General features: G+C 43.6%; 1 protein-coding gene across 4 annotated transcripts in view; it reads right to left on the bottom strand.

The window, feature by feature from the left end:
• The window catches only part of SEC61A1 (SEC61 translocon subunit alpha 1), a 94,963-nt gene that overhangs the window by 50,615 nt on the left and 31,559 nt on the right, over positions 1 to 12,789 (bottom strand). For all 4 annotated transcript variants that reach the window (XM_075005679.1, XM_075005678.1, XM_075005680.1 and 1 more), the window contains exon 5: positions 8,242 to 8,439. In XM_075005679.1, coding sequence (XP_074861780.1) covers positions 8,242 to 8,439 — 198 coding nt within the window. The remainder of the gene's footprint in view (positions 1 to 8,241; positions 8,440 to 12,789) is intronic.

The following is a 12,789-nucleotide window of genomic DNA, read 5'->3' on the forward strand; positions in this document are numbered from 1 at the left end:
GAGACTGAGGAGAGCAGACTTTATGGTAGATTAGTCAAAATAAATAATGGTTAAGCTAGTCCACTATCAGGAAAGGATGGTGCTGAATTCTGAACTCATTAGCTCGGCTGGAATACACTATTTATAACATGGCACTGGCCTGCTGTAAATGAAACATGATTCCAGTTCATGCATTTGTTTTCAAGAGTTCAGTTCATGTAAGTGAGGAGGCGGCAGTTATATACATTTGGATTAGCTATTTAAATATTTGTATAGAAAAGTAACTGTTCCATGGTTGGTTGGACGTCATGAGTGCTGCCACGGCTACTTGGAATTTCATAATAACTACAAGGCCCTCCTGCTCCAGAATCACAGACGCCCACCATTTAAGCTAAAGGAGAATCCTCAGGGGTTATTAACAGGATGGGGCCTCTGACACAGAGATAATCATCTCATGCAGGGATTCCCAACCTATGAGTCAGGACCCAAAACATGGGTTGTGATTAGATTTTCTAAGGGTCCCCGGCTGGGCTCTTAAGGAGCCATTTACTTGACTCATCCTTGGCTCCCAGTCCCTGCCCTGCCGTGCTGAAATGGAACTCAATTGAATTGGTTTAACAGCTGGCAGGAGGGATCTCACCCTGAACGCCATTAAATTGAGTACCATTTAAGCCTGCAAGGCAGGGAACTGCCCTGCTGCAGGTGGAGGAAGGAAATGAGAGGGCTGGGGGAGCCGGGCAGAGGAGGCAGCCCAATGAAGAAGCAGCAGCGGTCAGCAGCAGCAGCAGCTTGTAACTTCCCTGTGAAGTAGGTGGTGGGGCCGCAGTGGCTAAGACAGGTTAAAGCCTTTGGATGGGGGAGCAGAAGGGGCTGAGAGCCAGTTAGGGCTCCACATACCAGCTGGCTCCCACTGTGCTGCTGTGAGGTCTCCCACCCCTCCCACCTGGGATCCCACAGCTGGCGCTGCCAGCCAGGGCTCAGCACCCCAGCCAGCTTCAAGCTGCAGGGCTGCAGTGGTTCCCCCCACCCCAACCAGGGATCCTGTGGCTGGTGCTGCTGGCCAGATTTAAGCACCCCAGACAGCTTCAAGCTGTGGTGATGTTGGGGTTCCCCCCACCCTGACCGGGGATCCCACAGCTGGCTGTGACAACCAGGGCTCCACATCCCAACTGGCTCCCAGCTGCAGGGCTGTCAGAGTCCCCACGCCCTGCCCCAGTTTTTGGAAATCTCATGCGGGACAGGCAGCCCTGGCTGGGGATCTGATGAAGTGAGTCTGTGCTCACAAAAGCTCATGCTCAAAACTTTTCTGTTAGTCTATAAGGTGCCACAGGACCCTTCGTTGCTGTTACAGATCCAGACTAACACGGCTATCCCTCCAATACTTGTCCCACATAAGTTTTCCAAAAATCTGGCAACCCTAGCTGAGAGGAGTTTAACCTGAGGGCGGGGGGCTGAGAGGGGTTTAAGCTGAGGGGCAGAGAGGTATGTTTTTGCCTGGGGAGACCCTCTTCCCCCACCCTGGTTTTGAATTGCCTTGGGTCACAAGCTTGGTCTTCCTGAATTGTCAGAATGGGTCCCAGTCTCGAAAAGGTTGGGAACCACAGATCTCAGGAAGGCAGTGGTGCACACACTATTTACATGTTTACATTAAAGTAAAAATATATTACTGCTATAAACTGTATTTGAGGTAGATAATTGTCACTTGAAATACGCTATTTCAGGATCAAGAGGAATTAACTGATGAGGATCAGAAGGTCTTTTAGATGTGATGGGCCAATAGCAGCAGATCCTGTATTTGAAACAACACGATTACAGCTGAATTCAGGTAGTTTTCCTTTTGTTTCGCAAACCAGCCACGGACATATAAGGGTGGTAGCCTTGAGTGACAGCCTAGATATATGCTCTGAACAAACAATAGCATTTAATTTTTAAAATAATGTTTAAATATCTGCATTTATGCACAGAATTTATTCCTACAAATATATTAATTATACAATTAGGCTAATGTGTATAAAACCCACTAGCAAAAGAATAGCTTCTAACAATTCCTCAGATCCTTCAGCCCTCTTCCCCCCTCCAAGTCCCCCCTCAAAAAAAAAAAAAAAACTAGGAAAGCCCATGATCTTGACAACGTGATGTGGAGGTCAACAAATTTGCATCTTGGCAAACCTAGAATGAAAGCAAGTAATATGCTTCCAGTGCGTGCATGTGTATACACAACCCCTGTCCTCCCACCAAGCTCCACGATTTTAACCTGAGAAGGTTTTTTTATCATCTTTATTGTCAGAATCAGTGAAAGAAAAAGGAAACCCAACTGGCAGGCATTTTATAAATAGGTAATGCTGGATAACTAACCATGTGCTTGCCGCATCCTTCAGTGAAGCATGCTAATGACTGCTTATGCCATACACACAATTCATAACACTGATAGCTGTCAACCTGTGCAGATGTTGGGATTTCATTTTATGTAGAATAGGCAATAGAAATATAAAATGTATCAACAAGACCATTATGCAGTCAATCTGCAATGGCTGGTTTAAAGTCCGTAGCTATGGTAGTAGATCAGCAAAGTGTCTAAAACATGGGTGTCCAAACTTTTGGCTTGCCTGGGCCGCATTGAGTGAAGAGGAATTGTCTTGGGCCACATATAAAATATATAATATAGTTAATGTATATAAATCACATAATACTGTTAAAAGTTTGCGATCTTGTGGGGCCGCATTACTAGCTGTCCAGGGCCGCATGCGACCCGCGGGCCGTGGGGTGGACACGCCTAGTCTAGAAGAATTCTAGATGGCTATTGCCAGGATGGATGGAGATGGTGTCTCTAGTCTCTGTTTTTCAGAAGCTGGGAATGGGTGATAGGGCCTGGATCACTTGATGATTGCCTGTTGTGTTCATTCCTTCTGGGGCACTTTGACCTCCGTTGGAAGAAAGGGTACTGGGCTAGTTGGACCTTTGGTCTGACCTCGTATGGCCATTCTTATGAGTGTTCACTTTAAGAGTAGCACTTCTCACTGTGTGCAGAACTACAGAGTGTAATTGTCATCAATATTTTTAACTAGGTAAAACACTGCATTTCTGTGCATCTTGTTGGGAGCTGCAATGTTGCTGACAGATGGCATTTGTGACACTGCCATGCTTGGGGAAGTAGAATGTCAGAGACAAATAGATTAATAATTCCTCCTGCCTTAATAGCGGGTCACTTCTTAAGGGAATCCAGACGGTTAATGTGCACACCGTTGTTTTAACGGCCCCAAAATTAAGCTTCCCAAGTCAGGTTAAAGCAGATTAGAAACTGGAATCTCAGTTTTTCAAGTACCTAGAATGGGCACGGTAAGAAATAGTATTATGGGAAGATGGCAACTCTCAACAGGTCAACACAGATGAATCAGTGTTCAGATGTGGATCAAGGATCAAACTTTAAAAAAAAAAAAGTGGCATTTTCCAAACCTCTACCCACAGCTCAAACCCTGGCCTACTGGAGACATCCACATAGAATGACATTACGCTAGTCTTGAGGTTCAGAGGTCTAGCAGGGCTTGCCTTGGTGAGTCTTGGAGATATGTCAGGCTCAGCTCACTCTTGCCTGCTCTGCATTGTTTGCCATGCTGACATGCTCTTCTAGGCTCAGCTCACTCTCAGCAGGGCTCAGCAAGCCCATTGACTTCTGGGCTCCGGACTGTTGCCTATACACTTGCTTCTCCTGTGCTGCCGGGGGAGCTATTACTGCTACTCCTGCTGAGAGACTTGAGAGGCGGCAATGAGTTGAGTACCCAGACATGGGAGTTTAGGGCAACAGCAGTGCATAGATTTGGTGACGGGTGCGGTAGTCAGTGTGCAATATCGACTTTCCCCTCATTCAAGTCTGGGGCTTTCCAGTAGTTGAAAGGTGGGGCTTTCAAGCCCAAGGGTGTGTTTGCACTTGGTGCCTCTGGCCTTTGATTCTCCAGGGGTGCCAACAACAACACAAGACGGCTGTTGAGTCACACTAGTGGCAAGAGCAAATCAAAATTGCCACCAGCTAGAAATATAGCAGAAAAACAAGCCATGCCAGTTCATGAAGGAGACACTGTTGAGCTGTGCCCTGGATCCAGATTAGGTTTGAGTACAAGGAAAGATGAATCAGGGGGTTGGACTGATTTATTATTATAGGGAGTGCTGGCAGCAACATTGATATTTAGGTTGCTTAACAATTTCCATTATAAAAAAGGCTTGTGGCCTTTTCTTGAGAAGTTCTGACACCTCCAGAGTTCAAAGCAGTGGGCAGCCCTTTGAAATTCAGCTTAGGTTACAGCTGGGCCTTCAGCTGGTCTTGTGACATTCTGTTCAGATTTGGCGGAGTGGTAAATGTCTGAAAATTACCGTTCCCCTTCTCACGGTCGTGAGCCTGAGGAAAATGCTGTCAGCATGCAGAAACAGCAGCCAAGCAGGAACATTCTAGAGAGCTGAACTCTGGCTGCTCCAAAACAGAGGCAGTACATGCTATTTTAGAAACACCTAGTGCTACCGCTGAAGTGGGGAGCGGGGCAGGGAGAGAAGGGGGAGGTGAGGACAGCCAAGCCAAACTTTTTCCATCAACTCCCCTTCTCACCCAAGCCCAGAACCAACACACAGCACCAGTTGCACATTCTTTCTTCTGACTCAGTGGCACTGGCACCAAATGGGACAGCAGCTCCTGCAGTTTCCACAGGACATGGGAGCCCAGGTGACTCATGGTAGCAGTGGACCATGCCCCTGCCAAAATTTTAACTGCTAAATGTGGTGCCCCACTTCCCTTCCCCGTGTCCCTCTGGGTGGCCCTTCCTGCACCTGCTACCTCTCTCAGGTACCAGTCAGGCTTGCAAGGGAAGGAAGAGAGAGAGCTAGAGAGAGAGCGAGGGTGATTTGATAGCAGCTGTCACCTTCCTAAAAGGGGGTTCCAAAGAGGATGGAGAGAGGCTGTTGTCAGTAGTAACAGATGGCAGAACAAGGAACAACGGTCACAAGTTACAGCGGGGGAGGTCTAGGTTGGATACTAGGAAAACCTATTTGACCGGGAGGCTGGTGAAGCTCTGGCATGCATTACCTAGAGAGGTGGTGGAATCTCCATCCCTAGGGGTTTTTAAGTCCCAACTTGACAAAGTCTTGGCTGGGATGATTTAGTTGGGGTTGATCTTGCTTTAGGCAGGGGCTGGACTCAATGATCTCCTGAGATCCCTTCCAGTCCTCGAATTCTATGATTCTATGATTGATCCCAAACAGGCCTCTGGACCCAGCACATGGCCCCTCTGCCCATTTTTGTCTCTGGAATGTTTGCCTTTTGCTGCCAGTTTGTGAAGTACAGTTTGATGTCTTTGTTACCATGCTGAAGACTTAGAGTTCAAACCCTCTTGATGCTGTGTGATCGGGGTTTGCTAGAGGGGTGCATAATAAAATCTGTTTTTATCTTTCTCCTTTTAATAAAAACTGGGAAATGGCACCATTTCCCCAACCACAAAAAGAGGCCTGTGTAAAGGAATATCATTTAATTTGCAAAGTCCAGTGTTTGAAAGTAAAATAAAGGCCAGATTTATAGTTATCCATGCAGCTATGCTTTGGCCCCTTTATACCAATATGCAATTATACGGTTTTTAGTTATATGACTGCAAACACATAACAGAAAGACCAGCAGGCAGCCAAATCAAAATGTGTCCACTCAGCCCTAACTTCTGATGGTCCATAGAGCCATACTTTGAAGGGATAACTACAATCATCTAGCCTGACTTCAAGCCTAATGCACCCACAACAGTTCTCTTTAGATTAAATCTTAGGAAAAACATCCTAACTCTAAGAACAGCTGGATAATGTGAAAGACTGCTTATGGAGGTCATGGACCTTCACTGGAGGTTTTCTGAAGGAGGCTAGATAGTCACCTGCCACTTGGACGGTTTAGCTACAACAAATCCTACATCCTGACAGGGGATTCTCAAATTTCAGCTCAGGACCCCAAAGTGCATCAGCCCCCTATTTTATTGGGGTCGCCAGGGCCAGCTGAGACTTGTTGGGGCCTGAGTCAGATGCCAAAGCCAAGGCCCCATTACCCTGGGCTTAAGCTGAAGCTTCATGGCTGGGATTGAAGCCCTTGGACTTCAGCACTGCACGCCCACCCCATCTGTGGTAGTGGGGCTTGGGATTTGCCCCTCCAGCCCACTCCAGGAGGGCGTGACTCGGTGGACTCAGGCTTCAGTTCCCCCTCCTGGGAGTGTGTAGTAACGTTTGTTGCCAGCAGAGGGTCGTGATGCAATGAAGTTTGAGAACTGCTGAACTAGATAACCCTTGTGGTCCCTTCTAATCCAGTGATTCATTGAGACTTGAATTCCACCTGAGAATTTTCAAACACACACTCTGACTCCTCCCTCTCTACCTCTTCCAGTCCCAGTAGTGGCACCATTTACATGGGATTCAGTGCCAAAGTGTGATGGTGTTCATATTATGTGTTTTGCATGGCTCCAAAGCTACCATAGTGCCCTATTTTCATACTAAACAGTTAGTCATGCTGAATGTAATTGCTTCATTTAATTATGCAACTGATCAGTCTTTTGAGATTGGCACTTAGTAGGTTTAGGCTGTTTGTTTTTGAACCTGAATGTTGCTGAGAGAAACAAATAGGAAAATACAATGGCATAATGTTTTCCATGGAAACACAATGATGTGTCATAATCACTGATATTTTAAAGTCATTGAATTGTTCATCCAAAGATGCCAGAAGAACATGTCTATTAGATAATGTTCATGTATGACTTTTTCCCCAAGGTAATGGGAAAGAAGATGAGTTAGAAACTTATGCAACAAAACAGTATTATCATTCAGCTAGACAGGCAGCTTTAAATTAAAGTTTGTAGCACAAGTAAAATGTACATGAAATTTAATGTAACAGGAGTCATTGCCACATGAAGGATAAGTGTCTCATAGTGATACCATGTGAAGACAGTTAGCCTGACATGACCCTCAGTGCGGTATAATATATCTGCCTATCTACTGTCTCCTAAAAAAAGAAGAGGAGCAGCTGGTGCTGTCTCAGGTGGTTCTGTGTGTGCGTATTGGGAGTTGTGCATGCATTTCAATAACAAAATATTGTTTTATATAAATGCCCTTCATTTCAAAGTGTGTAACAGAGATTCTACATACAATGCAGTAACCTGTGATGTGGTGGGCAAATGCCAGCACAGTTTATTGGCATGCAAGGGTGTAAACCTTAAATAGAAAGGATGGTATAAAGAGTCACAACCCTAGCATGTAATATAACAGACTTGAGTGCAGTTTCCTGCTCTGTCCCAGATTCACTTTAGGATATTGGTCAAGTCCCCTTTCTCTGCTGGTAAAAGGGGAACAGGCATTTTCTTGTCTCACAAGGGTACTGTGGAAAGGGTCTTATTAGAAACAAGCTTTAGATGGCCACAGAGCAATTTTTCAGATCTGGGAAAGGTACAAGCTTCTTTTGTTAAAATGAAAACTGCCTTTTGTGGAGATGAATTTACTACAGCCATGGGAGAAGCCCTCCCAATCAGCTTAGAGGCATCTTCTCCAAACCGCTGCGGCAGTGCTGTATGGGCAGACAAGCCCAGAGGCAGCAGATCTATAGAATATTTGGTGATGCCCAGAACAGATCCAAGTCCTTCCTCCTCTCCACCTGCCTAAGAGTCTGGGAGGGAATTTGGGGATGGGGTGGGGGGGTGCAGGGTGTCAGGTCTGGGATGGAGTTGGGTGCAGGAGGGGTGAGGGTTATGGGATGAATCTTAAATGCTGGGTGTAGGCTGAGGCCGGGGCACAGGAGAGAGCTCAGAGTGCCAGCCCTGGAAGGGTATAAGAGAGCAGGAGGGGTGAGTGGTCAGGCTCTGGGAAGCAGTTTGGGTGCAGGCTCTGGGACAGAGTTTGGGGATGTGCCTCACATAGAAATTTAAGGAGAAACTCCGATTTCTAGTATGCTGGCATAAATCTGGAGTCACTACTGAACTTAGAGGTGTTTGATTTTCACAGGTATAGCAGAGATCAGAACCTGTTCCTTAAGTGTTTCGGCCAAAAGTTTTAGCAAGTCAACAGCATGGAACTTAATTTATATTGACATTAACAATCTGAATTATTAATGGCTGAGTCACCTATGCGGTGGGGCTGAGAGGTGTCAGTATTTTAAACCTGATGATTAGGCTATTCATTCATCCACTCATGGACTGAGTGCATGATGCAATTGTAAAGCTTAAATTATGGAAGGAACATCAGATTCCTTTCAGATATAATCAGTACCTGCCCCATGAAATCCTCCGCAGACATACAGCTTTCCTTCCACGGAGCCGGCACTAGTTGAGTTGGTTCGTAAGCTGAGGAGAGGAGAAGGCATAGGAGGTCCCTCTCTCCAAAAGTCCCCATCAGGGTTATAAATCTCCACTGCATCGAGACATTTCCGTGCCTGTCCCCTATCTCGACCCAAGCAACCAATTCCTCCTGCAGAGAAATATATGTGTCAGACAGGCACACAGGACACTAAGACAAAATACAGCAGTACCAGAGTGACATTGAAACTGGCTGCTTCCTAGTCATTACAGGATCCCTTTTTACTGACATGCATTGCTATCAGTATTTCTCTTAGATTTTCTCTCCATCTCCAGAAGCTTGTTAATAAGAGGCTTCCTAATTAAAAGCCCCTGAACCTTTGCTACAGAGCTCACTGGTGCCTCAAAGGGACTCCATTCTAATGGCAGGCAGGCTGGACAAGAGGCACTTTTGCAAAAGGCCAAGGTACGCGACCCATTTTTTTAATTACACAGTAGAATTTGACTGTACAGTAGTGACTTGTTCCTTGTTTGTAGTGGCCAGATCATATGATCATTGGCATACAAATCAAAAATTACTTTCTAAAAGTAATTTGGTGTCAGTGGGTTTGCCCTTCATTCTTAATAATCAAGATGCATTTGGGTTTTTTAAAAGATAGGAAAGAGTTTCTTCCTTTTGCAAGTACACAACGGATTCAGATAAAATAACTGTCCAGTTTACAAGAGTGTCAGTTAAAGACAGTTAATATCTGACTGACCTACCACTGTGGCACTAAGTTGCCTGGTAAAACTGGCTGTGTACATAACAGATGGTGCTTTTGAATTTCTGTATGCATCTGATTTTGAGCGTTGACTCCTTTGTGGCTCTGGATATAGTGACCATTCAGTTATAAGTCAAAACAAAACTTGCCCAAATGGATACAGTATACTTAGGTTTCCAGAAAGCCTTTGACAAAGCCCCTCACCAAAGGCTCTTGTGTAAATTAGGTTGTCATGGGATGAAAGGGAAAATCCTTTAATAGATTGAAAACTGGTTAAAAGAGAGGAAATAAAGGTTAGGAATAAATGGTAAATTTTCTGAATGAAGAAGGGTAACGAGTGGTGTTTCCCAAGGGTCAGTCCTAGGACCCAATCCTATTCAACTTATTCATAAATGATCTAGAGAAAGGGGTAAGTAGTGAGATTGTAAAGTTTGTGGACAATACTAAACTGTTCAAAATAGTCAAGATGAAAGCACACTGTGAAGAACTTCAAAAAGATCTCACCAAACTGAGTGATTGGGCAGCAAAATGTCACATGAAATTTAATGTGGACATGTGTAAAGTAATGCACATTGGAAAAAATAACCCCAAGTATACATACAATATGACTGGGGCTAATTTAGCTACAACTAAACAGGAAAGAGAACTTGGGGTTATCGTGGCTAGTTCTCTGAAAACATCCACGCAGCGTGCAGCGGCAGTCAAAAAAGCAAATAGGATGTTAGGAATTATTTAAAAAGGGATAGAAAATAAGACAAAGAATATCTTACTGCCCCTATATAAAACTATGGTATGCCCAAATCTTGAATACTGCACATAGGTATGGTCTCCACACCTCAAAAAAGATATTTTGGCATTAGACGTGGTTCAGAAAAGGGCAACTAAAATGATTAGGGGTTTGGAACAGGTCCTATGTGAGAGGAGGCTAAAGAGACTGGGACTTTTCAGATTAGAAAAGAGGAGACTGAGGGGGGATATGATGAAGTATATAAAATCATGAGCAGTGTGGAGAGAGTGAATGAAGAAAAGTTATTTACTTATTCCCGTAATATAAGAGCTAGAGGATACCAAATGAAATTAATGGGTAGCAAGTTTAAAACTAGTAAAAGAAAGTTCTTCTTCACTCAGTGCACAGTCAACCTGTGGAACTCCTTGCCAGAGGAGGCTGTGAAGGGTAGGACTATACAGAGTTGAAAGAACTATTTAGCTGATTCCTCAGTTTTTATTTAATTTTTTTCAATTTTTCTTTTAAATTCTCTTCATCGCAGTTATCAGTTATCAGGATCCTTCAGCTCTGAAGAAGTGGATCAGTCCCACGAAAGCTCATCACCTAATAAATGATATTGTTAGTCTTTAAGGTACTACAGGAAAGCTTTTTTGTTTAGATTCAAGAACGCAGTTTTCTTGTATCTCAGTCTGTGTAGAGATTCAAGAAAAAATCGCGCCATAATGGTACAAAGCATAAGTATGTAGGGTTTTAAATTGCTTTCTAATTCCACTCCTCAGACCACATTCCAAATGGAAACACATACTGCATTGTGAGGGCAACAGTAGAATTTTAATTCTCATATTTAATTGGAGTTAAAACAAGCCCTACCAGTTGAGACTTAATTAGGATGTCTGGACTCTGTTTTTAGAATGACTTGGCCATTAAAAACTGCTTCTGGTTTTAATTTCTTGGAACATAGTGCAACATCCGGCACCGATATCTCCTCACCCCCACTTCATCTTCAGCGTCCAATGTTAGCGCACTGAAAGTGTATGGCAGGCAGCGTCTCTAAATACTTTCCACTGAGCAGCTCTAAGTTTTACATACATATCTTGTAAGCTGGAAGGGACCTCAGGAGGTCATCAAGTCCAGTCCCCTGCCCTCTTAGCAGGACCAAGCACCCTCCCTGGCAGATTTCTTTCTTTCTTTGTTTAAAAAGTCTAGTTGCCCCAGACCCCTACACAGCGTCTTCTAGGATTGCACTCACAACCCTGGGTTTGTAAGGCCGATGCTCAAACCACTGAGCTCTCCCTCTTTGAAATCACTGCTTTTAAATCTCAAAGATTGAGATGCTGATGCACTCCAGCAGCTTCTGCATCTGTGCCAGAGGATACAATGCCCTGTGATGACCATTGATGGCATCTCCATCCTAAAAAAGCAGCTCTTTTGTATGTGCATGTGAATGAGTGTGCCCACTTTTAAATATAAACTGACATGATTATTCAGGCAATTTCCACATAGAAGCTTACGTTTCCAAAGGGCCTCCAAAAACACATGCCCATTCAGGACCTCACAAGTGTATGAGACCAAAATGGATGCTTGTGAACTTTATTACTCATTTATGTGCAAACAAGTATGATGGTAAATATGGCCAGTGCAGTCATTTTGCAGGAAGTTTAGGGTTGACGTTAAGGCTGATCCTGCTTCAGGCAGGGGGCTGGACAAGATGACCTCCTAAGGTCCCCTCCAGCCCTAAGCTTCTATGATTCTATAAAGGTGTTGGTGGAAGGGGAGTTTTGAAACTTTAGGGACAGCAATTACCTGACCAATTATAAGGACTTTTTCACAAACTTTGCTGTTTGACCTAACACTTACTTGTCTACCTCTCACTCTGCCTCTCTCTGCTCTTCTATCTAATTTGCCAGCAATGATACCAATTTTTCTAGTTTGTCAACCTTGATAACAATTTTTGGACCTCTGTGCTTTATATAATGAGTATGTTCTGGTAAGGCTAGAGATCTGGAGAAGTGGGTCTGTCCCACGAAAGCTCATCACCTAACAAGTTATTTTGTTAGTCTTTAAAGTGTTACATAACTGTTTTTTCATGTGTGACAAATTCAAAGAATTATTATTTCTTATGAGTTAGGTATGCATGCATTCACCACAATGCAGTGTCCTATTCGCCACACGTAGTGAGTAGCATACATATTGGACACTGTGAGAATTGGGCATGGGTGGTGGGTGAAGCTGCTACTTAGGGAAGCAAGTTCCCCAGCCTATAGTCCTGCCTGTACTCCAGCCTGGCTCCTTCTAGGCCCTGCACTCTCTCCACTGTCCTACTTCTTCCCCACTGTCTCCCCTCTTCTCTCTGCTACTCATTCCAGCCAAATCCCTGAACCCAAACATAGTAAATGGCATTTGGAAAAAACATTCTAAATTTCTTTCTAAAGGAAATAGAGCATGTTTTCCACTGCATGCCAGATTGTGAAGATTGGACATGCAGAAGATGCTTAATTAAAAGCACTAAATTTGGGAATAAAACATGTTAGCGACAGGTTTTCTGATACAACCTGAAGTTTGTCAGAGATTTATTTGCAAAAACTTTGTAGTAAGGACAAGGCTGTTGTTCTGCTGAATAAAACATTAAATATTGTGGAATAATGATGCAGCCCATCTCTGTTTTACCTTTTCTTTATCAATATTTCTAAGCTGATTTTATATTTTAAATATACTCTTAAGCAGTCCTAAATTAATCACTCCAGATTACTACATATTTAAACTCACTGAAACAAAGACGCTAGTTTAAATTAATCAGTCAGAGCTCTTTAGTGTGTTCATAACAAAGTTCATTGCTTTTAGAAAAAGGAAACGCTGATTTATTCTGTATGATTTTCATAGCACAAACATTTTATGAAATTTCACTGTGTTTATATTAAAATATGATTCCAAAATGTTTAGATTTTAGGCATATCAAGAGATTTTTATATCTTAGTAAGGTACTAATTTTGGTGGAGGGTTCTCTTAAAACTATTTAATCAAATAGTCAGAGGCA

The sequence above is a fragment of the Carettochelys insculpta genome, chromosome 11 (genome assembly GCF_033958435.1).
Source record: "Carettochelys insculpta isolate YL-2023 chromosome 11, ASM3395843v1, whole genome shotgun sequence".
NCBI classification, from domain to species: domain Eukaryota; kingdom Metazoa; phylum Chordata; order Testudines; family Carettochelyidae; genus Carettochelys; species Carettochelys insculpta.